The sequence below is a fragment of the Lissotriton vulgaris genome, chromosome 2_1 (genome assembly GCF_964263255.1).
Source record: "Lissotriton vulgaris chromosome 2_1, aLisVul1.2, whole genome shotgun sequence".
Taxonomy (NCBI): domain Eukaryota; kingdom Metazoa; phylum Chordata; class Amphibia; order Caudata; family Salamandridae; genus Lissotriton; species Lissotriton vulgaris.
The window spans coordinates 619831978-619848508 of NC_141687.1; the positions used below are offsets into that span (position 1 = coordinate 619831978).

Consider the following 16531-nt stretch of genomic DNA (forward strand, 5'->3'; position numbering starts at 1 on the left):
GTAAACTTTATGTAAACAAGAACAAAATAGTGTTTAAGATCTTTGATTATGCGTTTTTCTCAAGTTTGGAGCTAAAGCTATTTAAACAGAAGCCATGCCCGGGTTTAATGCTGCTTAAAACACCTGTTCTATGGTAAATCCAGAGATCGGCTTCAGGAAGCTCGGGTTTAAGAAGCGCCGAGGCACCATGGCCCCTCGGCGTCGCGCCGGCTGTAGGGCCTGGCTTTGATCGTGAGTCTTCAGGCCGGCTCAGAGGCTTTTCTTAGCGTTCTAGCATGAAATGACGCACGCTGTTATCGCGCTTGCGTGTCAGTGACTGGAAAAACAGCATTCCGGGGACTAGTGGGGCGATCCTTCTGATAGAGAAGTGAAGAGAGGCCTTTGAAGCGGTAAAACATTCCGCGGAGCTTAATCCGGGTCTCCCGCCCGAATGGGCTGAGTATAGATACTGAGGGAGAATGTCGGCATTGTAATGTATTTGTATCGGAGCATTTATAAAGCGCTTTCCGGTAGTGGAATTGGGAAGAAATACTCTCGGAATGCTGAAATTGGCGGTCAACGAGTGGCAGAGCAAAGGGGGTGGAGTCACGAGAGGCGGAGCTTGAGTTTGACAATCGTAATCCAAATAAATGACTAGCATATCCACCACTCAAATTACTTTCATATTTTCACTATACTAATTCACCACTAATCCTTTATGGGTTCCGTAGTAGAGTGATACTTGCCATAAAAGCGCTTTGACGCCTCGTCAGGTTAGTAAGCGCTATATAAATGCAATTACAATTTCAATATAATAGAATTTAAAGAGGTAAAATAAATCTAGTGGTAAACACAGTTCTGAGAGAGTTCTGTGTTTCGTGCAGTCACAGTTATGACTCAAAGCAGCATAGAGAGTCAATGTGCCACCTGCAAAGCACACAGTGTAACTTTAACATGAAGATCACACATTTGTATTTTATTTAGATAGGTAAGTGGGCTACTGCTTTTGAGATAGATATAATTTTTTTGCGTTACTTCCAGTTCATAAGTAAATGCGAATCCATTACGTCTGTGACATCTCCTAAGAACAAAATAGATATATTTTGCTTTCGGTCTGTACTAATCTGCAAACATTTGTAACAATGGAACACTGGGAGCTTAATTACTTTTCCTTGTACCTAAAGGGCATGTAGGTTATGTGCCCTTGGTAAATTCATTGACTGTTTTGGAATTATGACAATGTGAGTATGAGGAGGATACATGAACAGAAGGGTATTTTATCCCACCAGTTTTATAATTAATAACTGTGTGGGCTGTGAGAGCTGTGTGGGCTGTGAGAGCTGTGTGGGCTGTGAGCTGTGTGGGCTGTGAGAGCTGTGTGGGCAGTGAGAGCTAAGTGGGCAGTGAGAGCTAAGTGGGCAGTGAGAGCTGTGTGGGCTGTGAGAGCTGTGAGAGCTGTGTGAGCTGTGTGGGCTGTGAGGGCTGTGTGGGCTGTGAGGGCTGTGTGGGCTGTGAGGGCTGTGTGGGCTGTGAGGGCTGTGTGGGCTGTGAGAGCTGTGTGGGCTGTGAGAGCTGTGTGGGCTGTGAGAGCTGTGTGGATGTGAGAGCTGTGTGGGCTGTGAGAGCTGTGTGGGCTGTGAGAGCTGTGTGGGCTGTGAGAGCTGTGTGGGCTGTGTGAGCTGTGTGGGCTGTGTGGGCTGTGTGGACTGTGTGGACTGTGAGAGCTGTGTGGACTGTGAGAGCTGTGTGGGCTGTGAGAGCTGTGTGGGCTGTGAGAGCTGTTGGCAATGTAAATAACAATGCCATTTATTTAGAAGTAAAAAAAAGAAATGAAATGTCATGAGCAATGCCAATAGCTCTTACTTTTCCAAAGGCGAAACCATTGCATTGTAAATGCTTGTTGGGGTCTGTCTCCGGCAGTGGAGCCAGGATATTTACAGAGAGGGCACTGGCCCCACCTAGCCTTTCCTCACGACGCCAATAGGCCCAATTTCTTGGCTCTGAAGAGGAGATGGCCCCAAGAGGAAAGACAGCTTCGAGTGCAGCTGCACTGGATGCATTCTTATCTTCCAGTGCTTGAACAGTTAACAAAGGCAATGAGAAAAATCCGAATCATTGTGAGAAGATATAGACAGCCATCGGCTGAATCGGTGAGGTCGGAAATGTGAGACAGCAGAATGAAACAATTATCAGACTTCAAGTTTAAGAACTTGACAAAGTACCAGCGAGCGAGAGAATACAAACAAGCGCTCACCATGACGTATACTTTTCTTTTGGCTTCAAAAATCGGGAGTCTCCCGTTTGAATCAGGTCTTTTGGAATGTACGCGTTAGGCTTCCATACATTGTTATTTAAACGTGCACTGATGTACAGGCGAGCTGATTGTCCACTGTCCCACATCAAAAGCGCTCCCTCATTTGAAAGCTCCTATGCGCCTACTTTATTCCCAGCTTGAGTCCCAATAAAAATAGTGAAACTACCGCATTTGTATAAAACTCTATACGTTGGTTAAACACCAGGTTGACTCATGAGCTCACAATGGAAATGTAGAAGTACCTCCGTGCATTCTGGCATGCCTCTTATTCACCAGCCCCAGCACAACAGTTGCAGAACGGTGCACGAGTGTCCATAGGAGCAACACCCCCCTTTCAAAAACACATTGTCACGTAAATTACTTCCTATGTCTGTACGGTTTAGGTAAAGGGGATAAAGGGGACCAGGCGGTCGAATTCGTATCCCAGAGAAGCAGATTCTCTGCATAGCTACGAGGACCGTTGAAAGGTGTTTTATTCAAGAAAGAGCTGCAAAGCGGCGTCGCTGTGATTCTTCAGATGTGCCTTTGTGTGTATTTGTTATTTTATAAGTGCATGCGTCGGTGTGATCTTATGTGTATGTTTGATGGTCAGTGTACAATAAAGGTGTTACTAAAAGTATCTGTTTATTCTAGTGCTTTGTATGTGTGTGTGTGTGTGTGGGGGCTGTGTGATCTTTTCTGTGTGCGTGCGTGCTGGTGCGTGTGATTATCAGTTTGTGTTATTGTGTTTAATTATGAGTGACTGTCTTTGTTTTAGTTTTACGCATGCCTATGTGCTTCCGCTTTGTGTGTGCCTGTGTGTAGATGTGTATATGCGCTTGCGCGTTTATCTTTGTGTCTGTATATCTCTGTGTGTCGTATGTTTGGGTGTGTTTACTCGTCTCATTTCCTTGAAGGTGCCTGTGTGTTCGTGTATTTGTGCGTGCGGAAGTCTCTGTACGCATGTACATAGCTGTGTGTGCTGCGCACTCACTGGTGACCACAAATACCCAAAACACATGATGCAACCGCGGCAAACGCGTTGTAATCCACACAACCACAGCGTGACAGTCAAAGCAGCCTGACAGATGCTTCAAGCACTAATGGGCAGTCTTGTGCCACTCAAAATCTCTCTCCATTGTAGGCGCTTTACAAAGATTTGACGTCAATTTACAGTATGCGTGTTTATATTTACACACTCGGGTGTATGTTTACTTATTTGTGTATAATTGTAAGTCTTTGCAGTCAGATTTCGCCAAATAGTGGTGTTTGCTTGAATGACCGTTGTCTATCCACACACTATGACCCCGAGGAAAAAAGGTTCTTGGCAGTCAACAGTCTCTGAGCCTGGCGACGAGGCCACGCAGAGCGGATCACACCTTGTTGCCTTTCAATAAATGAACTGTACATAGTTGTAATCATTCCGAGTTTAACGAGGAACATTACAACGTTTAAACCCTAGCAGCACAACTAGTGAGGCAGCGCGAAACACAGGCAGACGTCACTGTGACGTAAGACGAGAAGAATGAGCCTGACATCAACAGGAGAGAAATATTAAAGAAAACTTACCCTTAAATGGAATTTATAGCAATGCATTTACAAACTGTCACTTTAAGTGATAAATGAAGTTTTATCAATAATAATTCGACGGAATAGGGACCATTTAATGTCGCAGATGGATATATTGCGGGGGAGTGCTTGTGTGTGTGGGGGGCTCTCATCAGCAATGCCCCCACCTCCCTGCTGCGCAGGGGGTACCCTGAGACCTGTCGGGCACATCACACAGTGCGGTCTTTATTGCAGAAAGCACCCCAAATCTGCCTCGTTTACGCCCGACACCAGCAGCTCTCAATCCGTTTAGCTGCTTAATGGGACAAGAAGACCCCTTTATGCCTGTTTGCTTTTCACTTCGTCACAAGAAAAGACACTTTCTCGGACGCAATTACCTGAATTTACATCCAGCAGCAGGAGACGAAGCCTCCACCAGAGCTAGCACCCTGCGCTGAGGTGACCTCGAGTCCCTCCCACAAAAACATTATGCTAACAAACATAAACATCACAACACCTTCGCTGGAGACTGTTTCTGCTTCCACAGTAAATCGCCATGACTTAGACTTTTCTCTTTTTAGGTCCGTCTCACTTGGGCCTGCTTTCCTTCTGGCGTAAAAGGTTTTTATTAGGTTTCGCCTGGTGTAGCACTGCGCAGCAGTGCACGCGCAGGCGGAATCTTATGTTTACTAGTATGGGGCTTTGTCCCGCCTCTCTCTTGCATTGGCTAGCTCCATAAATGGAGGATAGCCATTGGAAGAGAGATCTGTCTGTCATTGTCGGAGCACATTCGTGGGCGTTCCGGCGATTATTTCGCTCTCCGCCCCTTTTAGAACGTCATTGCGGTGGTGGTGGGGGTGTTTTTTTTTTCCGCCATGTTTTTGTTATTTTAGTCCTGCCTTTTGCAGGATTGGGCTGCGCGATTTATGTTGCCGGGATGGATCCGCTTGCGAGCAGGTAAGCAGCATTTTTTTCTCTTTTATGCCCTTTCTTCCTCAAACAACAGTCTCGGTTTTAAGGGCATTGGAAAAATGGGAAAACGGAGACGAAGGAGACGAGGTTTTGTTGTGTTGAAGAGGGGACGTGGGACAGCTGCTCTCTGCCTTCAGCCGGTGCCGGTGGTGGAGGGGAAACAAGCGACGAAAACCAGTTGGCCTTGCTGTATTCTTCTCCGTCCCTAAGCAGCTTGAGTTTACAGTCAGTCCGCCTTGGTATCTCAAATGCCCCAGGCTGAGTTGAAAGGAAATCGGAGACACTGCCAAACAAAAGACGCAAAAGCAGGTACCTCCTTTGTGTTTACAGCAGTAGCCGTCCGGTGACATTTCTCCTTTACGCCGCCACCGCTGTACAATGCCCCCCCAGCCCCGCCCCCCCCCCCATACAAGGACTGGAGAGCTCTTCTACATTCTAAATCTACACAGCATGAATGCGGACAGTGAGGTGCGCTCTGTGTGTGTCCGGGGTGTGGGGTTGTCTGCAGTGTGTATGCATAGTGTGGGGTTGTGTGCACAGTGTGTAAGCAGGGTGTGGGCTTCAGTGCACTGTGAGTATGCAGGGTGTGGGGTTCTGTGCACAGTGTGTATGCAGGGTGTGGGGTTCAGTGCACTGAGAGTATGCGGGGTGTGTGGTTCTGTTCAGTGTGTAAGCAGGATGGGGGCTTCAGTGCACTGTGAGTATGCGGGGTTCTGTGCACTGTGTATGCAGAGTGTGAGGTTGTGTGCACAGTGTGTATGAGGGTTGTGGGGATCAGTGCACTGTGAGTATGCAGGGTGTGGGGTTGTGTGTATGCGGAGTGTGGGGTTGTGTGCACTGTGTGAATGCCGGATGGAGCTTCACATCCCTTGCTTGGAGGCCTTGGAGACGTTTATTGGTGTGGGTAATTTACTCTTTCACATAACTTCCCCAGCACTGTGGCTGTAGTTTGTGCGACGTTTGAATTGCTTTTGAGCATAGAGTGTTTTGACTGCACGTTGATTTGTATTTCAAAATTATCGAGTGGACTTCCTCTGTGTGTCTCTCTTTGGCAGGCCCCAGCTGTGCAACTTCCGGCATATGTGGCTCTGTGTATGGCTGTGTGTGTGTGGCTGTGTGTGTGTGCGCGTGTGTGTGTGTGTGTGTGTGTGTGTGCAAATGCAATAGGTCTCGCATTTGTGAGAGATTAAGCTATTGGCATTGTAAATGACAATGCCATTTATCTGTTTTCAAAACCAACACATAAATAAAAATGTTGTCATTTACAATGCCAATAACTCTAACTTTTGCAAAGGCGAGACCGTTGCATTGTAAATGCTTGTTATGTTTATGGGGCCATCTGTTTAACCCCCATAAAGATAACAAACCTTTTACCCCAGCAGGAAGTCATGGCAGACCGTCCAAGTGGGACGGCAGAAAAAGAGAAAAGTGTACGTCATCAACACCTCTTTCCCAATGGCCGGCAACCGTGACACCAGCCAATGAGCAAGAGGGGCAGGGCTTACAGCCCGCTAGTGTAAGCCACTCTAAATCATTAAATCTCGCGAGCGAGACTGCACGTGTGCAGTCCACGCCAGCGCGACCTAAAAAGGGATACATCTGAGACCAAAGATATAGCCCGGAGGCAGCTGCATCTGGGACAACAGATCCCACACATTGGCCACATTGTAAGAAGCAATGCATCAGGGCCATCCGATCCTACCCTATGGCCATGATGCAGAAGGGAGTCTCCCCATCACTGCAATGATGTCAGAAGGATGCATCCCAGTCGTTCTTAACCAGTCTGCATCTGTGCTGTTGACATCAACCCAGCAGCCTGGCACTGATCAGCAGCATCGGAGGCAGCAAGGTGCTGTAGTGTAGTAGAAGGAAAGGAAACAGCACTTACTGGACAGGGAAGAAGAAGAGCTACAAGAAGACCAGATTTCAATGTTGTACCAAAGATCCCCACGCATTTCTGTATTTTTCAAATCCCAATCTTTAATTGAGGTCACCATTTTATACATACGAACATCAAAATAAAATAAGGCTTCATGTCAATATTAAAACAGTAACTGCATCTTCCTTTAGGCTTCTAAAATAGATTTTAAGATAGATGAGATACAGTGAGGTCTCTTGAGCTCCTGTACAAAAAGAAAAAGTAACGTTTTGAGATCCCAATTTTTTTCCCAGCTAGCCCCGTGCCAGGTTGTGTTTGTAAGTAAGAGATAATACACAGCCATCCCACATAGATGGCGTTAGGCCACAGAGAGCAAGCAAGCCATTCTGGCTAGTGTTCAAATTTGACCGAAGGTGTGTCTTGCCACCCTTAACTGAAGCGAACATCTAGGAGAAAGCTCTGCTTATCAGCTATGCAGCAAAGGAACAATATGACCAGAATAGGGTGAAAGTAAAATCGCTACTTCCTAAAATATTACTTTCAAGGCCCCATTAGTTGGCTCCAGGGGGTAAACCTTGCACTTCAGACAAGCTTGTCCTTTTGAATTACAGGTTGGGTGGGCTACAAAAAACATCTTGTAGCGTGCCCAGCTCTTGCTGGAACGGTGAAAGGAAAAGAAAAATTTGCCTTTGTTTCTTATGGTCTTTCTTTTTTTAAAGAAAGATGTTTCCTGGCAGTCACGAAAACAGCTTTGTAGCAGCCACGAAAGACAAGTCGTGTCGTACACAACCATGGACAGGCAAGTTAAGCCTGTCAATGCAAGGGACTTGCTGCTCGTACAAAACCTCTATCCTGTTCACTAATATGCAAAAGTAAGATAAAGGTACTAGGGGTAATGACAGTGGAAGTCCTAGCTAACCTAATGGTAACTGCCAGAAGCTGGTTCTGTCAGCTACTGCAAATAGATTGATCCTCTTCTTACAGCTTCTTAACGAAATTAAACAGTTTAATCAAAAAGGCACTGAAGATAGAAAGGGATTTCTTTGCTTATTTTCACTTGTGAGCGCTATTTTAATAGAGTTGAAATGAGGCTATCTATGTATGTGTAGGATGAACAGAAGCGAGTATCACATGAACCCTAATTTACCAGTCCTGTAGCATGTATTAGATAAATCACTTTATTCTCAGAGTTATAGACTTGGTTCTTTAAAATCAATAAATAAAAACTGATAAAGATTTGTGAAAGAATAACACAGTAAAATTTTGTGTCCCAATAAAATTAAATCCCAATAAACTTAAGTCATGTAAACTACAAGTTACCATAAGAGGTGAGGTAAAACATACCCTGTAGAGTGAAGGCAAGCATGGGTATTCAATCAGTGAATGTTTGTGCAGGGAAGCAAACAGTGTTTGCTGTGAGAATGCACAGAGGGCAGTGGGCAGCTACAGCAGGCCCACATCTACAGGAATACCATTGTGGTTTTTGTGGGAGCATGCACATGTCTTCAACGTGAAATTCAGTCATTAAGGGACTGTGCAAATAGAGGCTTCCACAATTGTAAAGGTCTCCTGAGAGCTCCCTCTCTTCCCCACAACAGCAAGACAAAGACACCAATGGTGGTGCTCTGCGTATATCACACCACTAATAGCTTCCAGTTTAAAACACTTGCGTGCACACTGTGCTATCAGTATCTTTCCACATTTACAAAATGCATTTGCAGGAGTAAAATAGCAGACATTTAGCAGCAGGCAGCACATGCCGCATTTATAGTTTTTTCAGTCCATAAAGGTCTGTTTTTTCTGCTGGTGTAAGAGGCCGTCTGCCTCCATCTATGCAACAAAGCACCGAACACGTCCACCTCAAAAGTGCGGAGGTCCCCAGATATTGGGCTGATGACTAACGTTTGGTAACATCAACAGTGTATCCAGGAGAGAAGCGATCTGGAGTAAGCTTCAACATGTACATCCATCCGTATGTATTCGAGGACGATGTTGAAGCGTAGAATTTGTGCACACCCGGCAGAGAAAGAGCAGACTTTCTACCGCTGTCAGCAGCCTAATTTTTCTATTAGATATCAATGATGACAAACACTTCTGGCTTCTCCTCCTCGTGAATCTGCATTGCTGAATAGGTGATGGCCTTCACCTCTGTGCCCTGAGGGAGACAGAAAGAGGTGGACATATCAGTGCTATGGACTATACAAGAATTATTTTGTTAGGTTCTAGAGAATTAATAAAGCACAGCCCTCCAAACCCCACACACCTTTTTGCCCTAGTAGAACAGGGAAGACAATTTGATTATCTGTTGTCTCAACAGCCCGTGGCAGGGGCTCTGATCTACAGACCCCCCTGACCATGCCCTTTCTTGAGACCACTAAAGAACATCATGGCACCTTGGTCCCTCACATATGCACATTTCTTTTAGTGTTAGGTGATTTTTAACCTCCATAAGGACAAGCCTTTAGATGTTGAGGTAGCCTCCTTTAGACATTTTGTCTTCACGCTGCCTCGTCCCACAGGTTTTCAAACCTACTCACTAGGCCGGTCATATCTTAAACCAAATTTCTCCAACTTTAAAGACTGTGTTGTTTGACCCTTCCCCATAAGTATGGTCAGATCATCATTTAATTTGGTTCAAATTTATTCATAATCAGCTTCACTCTGAAGAAACTAAGACCATGGTTAGAACATTACATAGATTTCTTCCGCCAGACTCTAGCTGCGTCTTAGAAGCAAATCCCCTTTCTTTGTCTGGGGATCCGGAAATAGACACTGTGCACATGAATGATTGGATTCTTGGCAGCATTAATGACTAGCTCCACTCTTTGCACTACGATCCCTCAGAACTAAACAGTCAGTCATTTGGTTTAATGAGAATCTCAGGACGTGTAAAAAACACTGTAAACGTCTTGAGAGGAAGTAGCAGAAAACTACAGTCTAGAGGACAAACGCACCTGTAGGGCAGCACTACAAGATTACTCCTCTCAGGTCCGCCTAGACAAAAAGTAATAATTCTTCAAGAAGAAAATGGAAGAATCAGATAAAAAAAATTTCAAGACATCTTTTAAATTGTTAAAACATTTCTGAACCCAGATGCAGCTATTAGACGCCAACAACCCTCAGCCGACTGGGGTGACCAGCTGGCCGTGTACTTTAATGATAAAATAACCACTACTCAAGAAAGCCTGTTGAGTGTGACTCAGGCGGCTGACTGTTCTAATGAAGTGCCTTACTCCAGTGTGACCACCTCCAAGCGCCTAACTTATTTAATTTTCCACCCATTTCTATGGACGAATCTTTACTGCCTATCAAGAGTCTGAAGTCTAGGTCCCCATCCGATCCTTGTCCGCTTAGACTACTTGTCAAAGTAGCTCAGACTAATAACCCGCAGTAAATAGTTTTGAATACATCACTGTCTTCCAGAAGGGTGCCTACCAAAAGGAAACAAGCCAAACTTCTGCCAATACTCAAAAAGCCGTTGGTGAATTCTAAGGCGTAGCCAACTACAGACCAATCTCTCTTCCGGCATTTTCAAAAGTATTATAAAACATGTTAACTCCCATATTTCAGCCTACCTCTAAAGTAACAATCTTCAGCATCTAAGTTATTCGGGTATTAAAGCAAACTGCAGTAATGAAACAGATTTTCTGGAAGTAATTGACTTAATTGAAGGCAAGCTAGATAATGGGGGCAAGGCCATTCTGCTTATGTTGGATTTATCGGCGGCCTTCAATACAGTACCACATGAAAGACTGCTTGCCTGTCTACAATCCATTGGGATTGAAGGTCGGGCCGTGAAGCGGATGATTTCCTTTTTGAACAACAGAAGCCAAGAAGTGTGGATTCCTCTGCTTGCATCTCCAATTTGAAAGTTGGAGTACCTCAGGGCTTGGTATTGAGCCCTACATTATTCTATGCCTATCTTGCCCCTCTGGCCGTCCTTGCTGAGGCATTGGGGGCTAAAGTAATATCATACACCGGCAATACTCAGCTGCTTTTCACTTGTGAAAAAGGGGCAGAATTTGATGAAGGAGATATTAAATCCTGTCCTAATGTGTTCAATTGTCTAAAATGCAATCCTGATAAAACAGATTGTGTTTTTGGCTCTACCCCACTTTAGGTTTGGAGGTCTTGATGCCCCAGGGTGTTCCTCCCCTGGCAATCAGAGCTTGGTTAAAACATTTGGGAGTCACAATTGACAGTGCATGATCTTTTCAACCTCAAATTCGGGCTCTGGTGGGCACCTGTTTTCGGCTGCTGCGCACTCTGATTTTTTTTTTTTTTACCTCGGCCATCTGTCAAAACTAGGAAAACTGTGATCCAGGCCCTAATTACTTCCAGGCTCGTCAATAAAAATGTACTTTATCTGGGTCTTCCTGATTATCTTCCGAGTCGCCTGCAAGTGGTCCAGAGTGCGGTGGCCAAAATAGTCCTTAATCTTGCTGCTAGAACTTATATGACCCCGCATTTGAAATCACTCTATTGGCTACCCATTAAAAAGAGGATTCTCTTTCAGACAGTGGTCCTGGCTCATAAAGAGCCTAATGAGAAAGGAACAGTGCCCCTGAGGCAAACACCCAGAAAATTTGCCACACCAGAATTGGAGGAAGATTCTTTTCTTATCTCGGATCAAGGGCCTTGAACAAACTCCTTCTGGAACTGCATGGAGTGGGCATAAGGCCCACGCCATGAGCAAGTTCTCGAAAGCTAATAATTCCATTTTGAGTTTGTCCCGACCTAAGAAAATAGGTGCCACCAGAGCTATTTAAAAATTTTTTAAGCTACAGTGTTTACCAGTAGCCACATATGGGGCTGAGGTTTGGGGATCGGGAAAAAGCCCCGGGATCCAGCGTGAAGAAGCAAGATTCTGTAGGAAAATCCTGGGCGCCCCAATCTCCTCCGCAGAATGGATCTGCCATGAGGAACTTAACCTCCCCTATGTGTGCGACTTTATTAGATCCGGACTAGCTCTTTTCTGGTTAAGGATCTGGAGAAATGATTTTGCAACCCTAACTCAAAATATAATCAAAGACTGTCTTAAAATGTGACCACGGCATGTCAATTCCCTGGCTCGCGGATGTTTCAAAAGCATTGAGCGATGTGAACAGGGAAGATCTTTTCTCCGATCCCAATAATATTGAACCGAATGACAAAATTGAGGTCAAACAAGCACTGTATGCACTTTATAGCTCAGAACGAATGGAAAAAGAAGCACTCAAATCAACTATTGCGATTTATCAGAAAAATGATTTAAGCAGGAACAATCTTGCACAATACCTCACCTTACCCATGACGAACTGGGAAAGATCATTATTGTTTCGATTAAGGGCAGGATCTATAAAAATTTTATTGGGATTCCCTCTGGGCTACCAACATACAAATGATTATAACCCATGCCCATGTGATGGTATTAGCAAACAGAATGATTTGCATTTTCTATTCTTCTGCAAATTTTACTTAAAATATATTAATTGGTTTTTAACCCCGTATTTTAGAAAACCTAGACCCCTTTCGCTAAGGGAATCCTACTCAATGTTATTGTCCCTGGATACAGATGAATTAACCTTCCGCACTAGCACTTTTTTGAGAACTATAATATGTGCACGTAAAACCATGGAAAGCCCTTCATAATTGTTTACCTGCCTTGTGAGAAATGCTTCAGTTTTTTAAAAACATATGATTCTATACTCGTTTTTATTGTACAAATGAATGTTTTTATTGTGTACTTTTAAGAATTTTATGAAATTCGAATAAAGGTCTTTTGAATTGAATTGAATTACTGCTCATGCACATATAAGTACCATCTATGCCTTAGGGATGGTGATTTATGTAGGAGGTAGAATGTTTACAAATTTGAATAAGAGTTTGTGGAAAAAAGAAAATTGGTATAAAAATAAGTTAAGGAAATGTATATGATTGTATTTATACTATAGTAAATCTTATTCGGTCTCTTAATAATTTTATATATACTGTTGATGGTTATTGGGGGACTCAGCATAAGGATCATACTGGATTTGATTATGAAATGGACTGCAGTGAGTGCTGTTAGACTTGGGCGACCGCAGTGAAATGAATGCTGAGGAAGTATCTGGGGCAGTCAGAGCACTTTCCTCGTGCTTCATTTTGAAAAAAATACATGGGACTAGTGCGCAACGTCTCAGTGACAGACAGAGGCTGCTTACGTACATGCAATGTGTATTTACAGATAAGCGCACTTCCACTGAACCTGGACAGGGCATGGAGGGTTCTGGCACAGGCATTGCTTAAAGACCAATGTTGTTCGTAAACGGAATTTACTTTGATGAGCTGCCATACGTGTCCCCGTTCCAACGTCATAGGGCAGCCATTTTGAAAGGTTGAGAGAATATTCTATTTAATGAATATTTAACACAGTCATATCATGGAACAACACAAAGAGGAATTTGGTAACTCAGTGCTGTTAAGTTCATTAGGTTCATCAAGAAGGAGTTTGTTGTATTGGAGGTATTTTTGAGAGAAATAATTTGGTTTTCTACGAAAGGTAATAAATAGATATTGAATTACTTTCATTAAGGCAGTTGCTTTAGATGAACACAGACTTGAGAAAACTCAAACATATATGGACTAATCTGTCTGAACAATTAGATAAATACTTTGATGAGTTTGCAAGGAAAACAATACCTCCTAAAGAGCAAGTTTGCGATTTAACAGAAGAAGATAGATTTTGGTCAATAGGGGAGTTGTAATTGCAGATGACTATGGGTACATTAGAATGGAAAAACGTGACACAGAAAAGCAAACATTTATGTAAGAAAAGGGCTAAGGATAGAGGCATAAAAGAACAGGATGGTTCTAATATTAATATCATGAAACCCTCATGCGCCCTCTGTTTAATGGGCCTAACAAATAGAGCTCATGTTGCGTTACGCCTGTGGCACTTTACGGTGCACGAACACTTGCCTGAGCTTTCCCTAGACCATTGATTCCATTACCCATGATCGAGTGTAGTGTCATTCCCCAAACTACAAGTGTCCTTTAACATTAACTCTATGTTGTGTGCAGCACTTTCTGGCGCGCCACAATTCCATGCCAGAGTTTCCCACTCCCCCAGATTCCATTATGCCTGAGCTTGCAAGAATTCCCTGAACATGTGAACCAATGGCTTGCCTTGCTTTCGATGTTACTATGGTCTTAGTGTTATTCCTCATGCATATTTAGACAAAATGAACATCCGCTTCCTGTTTACTGCTTTCATCCATTACTTTGTATACTGGTTTTGACCTTACAGGAAGAGCAGGTACAAACACATATTTCCTTCAGGAGTCTGGGAGAACCTTCCATACTACCACGTGCACCACATGTTTGCTTTGTATCCATTGGACACTGAACACGTTATATAAACCATGCCCAAACCCAGTCCCCGTGCTTGGCCTATGCCCCCTGCAGAACAAGCTACCTGCATACGCACTCACTTGAAGAATCAACCGACCTGGGCAACTCACTGCTCACCTTGGCTCCAGCTCCCTCAAGGCATCCTTCATCTCTGCCTCCTGCTCAGCTACTCCAGTTCCTCGGCAACTTCCCGAGTCAAGACCGTCTTCGAACATAGGACAAGTTTAAGTACTAGGCAAATTTCTTGATATCAGGTTAGTGCGCACTACCCTTTTTTTTTTTAGTAGCAAGAAGGCTGTAGTATCAGCATCGTCAACACTATAGACTTGTCTATAAGTTTCCTTCCAGTGACTTCCCTCCAGTTTACCTTGATTGTATTTGCTCCGGACCCTTCCTGCAACCTTAGCCTTTGAATTTTGGTTATACAAGGACTAGAGAATTTGCTCAGTATTTCTCTGATGAACAGTAGTGCCTAGAGAATTCTCCTCAAAGCGTTTGATTCATATGTGATCCTTGTACAGAGATCAATGTGCCTAGTATAACTTGGGAGTGTCATACTGCAACCCGTGTTCCTAGTAAACCATGGGAGTGTCGTACTCCAACCTGTATGGCTAGGTTTACCTTTGGGGTGCCATACTCCAATATGTGCTCCCAGTATACCCTGGGACAGCCAGAAACTCCAACCCATGTTTCAAGCGTAATCTTGGATGTAGCTTACTCCATTCTATGATTTTGGTAATTCTGCTCTCATGCTGTGCTGCTGGGGAAACTTGTACATGTATGTTACTAAAGTTAGGGCATGGTCATTGTATGTTGAGGCCTGTTACTGTACGGATGGTAATTGCCTCCTCTTGTTATTTTCAGTATATTACGCCATCGCAAACCAAGAGGCTCAGGTCCGGTGCATATCTATCGCACAGACCCAGAAGGTCTCTGAAGTGACAAAATCCTGTTACACACTATCATCCAGCTGCTGAGCATTTCCAGTACCGAAAGTCTCTTTTCTTATTTTATTCCAACCCCCTCGCCCCCTAGAGGATAGCTTGTATTAGAAGGTTTTGCTTCCTTTGGCATGTCCTGTCTTCGGGAGGGATAGAAGGTCCAGCATGGGCTCCATTGTGGTCTCCCTTGTTGGGACCAGGTGAGTGCACAACCGTTAAGAAGATGGCATCAACTCATAAAAGAGCACTAGAGAAGACTATAAGGGCCAAGAAAATGTGGCTTGTGGTGAATCATTCAATAGTGGAGATATGTGGTACACCGGATTTTGACAACTCCGATAAGTAAATTGAGAAGCCTAAAATAGAACGTTGGAAATATGTTTTAATGTTCAAGATGGCAAAAGGTTATTTGACCCATTTGGGACTATATGTTTGATCCATTGTTAGTGCAGCATCCTCAGTCACCTCAGTGGTCTCCAGACTGGCATGTAGCCCATTATTTTAAATGTTGGATTTGCAGAGAAAAGCCAAAGGAAGTAAGGACATGCTTAAAATGAGAATATCCTAGAACAAGTTTGTAATAAAAAATGTTGGTGTTCTTGACAAAGAAAAACCCAGGTTAGCATCCGAGGAAAGGATTAGACAATGGGCTTAAGGGATGCCAGGACAGGCTTCTCAATGTTTTGGGACCTTTGACAAAGGTTTTTGATACGTGTGGGGATGCGTATTTGCACAATACAGTCATCAATGTGGAAGAATTGCGCCAGTGGGAGCAGAGAGCAGTTTGATAGAAAACACTCATGCTGCCTTGTATGACAAAAGAGTATACTTCTGACAATAGATCAAAAGCTAGCTGAGCTTGCTAGTTAAGTGGGAGAAGCACCCTCGGAAGGTTTACTGTTTGGTGAATAATTTAAGTTTAGATGTGTTGGAACATTCAATAGACTACAGAGGGTGCAGAAAGATATCAAAAGTGTTTTTGGATGGGCGGGGTTAATATTTTGTCACAGATGAACAATGTGTCTGCAGTGAGGTATTTGAACAGACTGTGATTGTCCCCAATCAAGAGCACCAACTGATTTAGCATGGGAGTTTTGGCATTTTTTCTAGAGCAGAATATTATGCTTCTAGCTCAGCATATAGGATAAGCAATGTTGTTGTTAATTGCAATTCAAGGATTTTGATGGTTTCAAATGAGGGGTCGCTGAATAGTGAGATATTCTTTTGAAATATATCTTTTTGCCAACAGTTTGAATGCTCAGGTTCCTGTGATCTACAGTTGGACATCGGATCTTAAGATGAGAGGTAGATGCTTTCTTTCATTTATGGAACAAGAGTAAACTTTACGCGTTTCCACCATTTGCAAAGATCCAGAGAGTTTTGATAAAGGTGTAGTAAGAGCACTCGACGTATTATTAATAACACCATTTTGGCATATACAAATATGATTCCCGGATATTATGGGGTTGTTAGTGGACAATCCAGTGCTAATGCTAGGCTATCCTCAGTTGTAGAATAAAACAGAGGAGTTTCAGGAGTTGGTGGTAG

The 16531-nt window shown here is 43.7% G+C and overlaps 1 protein-coding gene across 4 annotated transcripts in view; it reads right to left on the minus strand.

Moving 5' to 3' along the window:
• Positions 1-6752: 6752 nt before the first annotated feature.
• The window catches only part of TSLIG1 (tRNA splicing ligase complex subunit 1), a 56165-nt gene continuing 46386 nt past the window's right edge, over positions 6753-16531 (minus strand). For all 4 annotated transcript variants that reach the window (XM_086955707.1, XM_086955709.1, XM_086955708.1 and 1 more), the window contains one exon: positions 6753-8826. In XM_086955707.1, the coding sequence (XP_086811833.1) occupies positions 8740-8826 (87 nt within the window). In that variant the 3' untranslated portion in view covers positions 6753-8739. The remainder of the gene's footprint in view (positions 8827-16531) is intronic.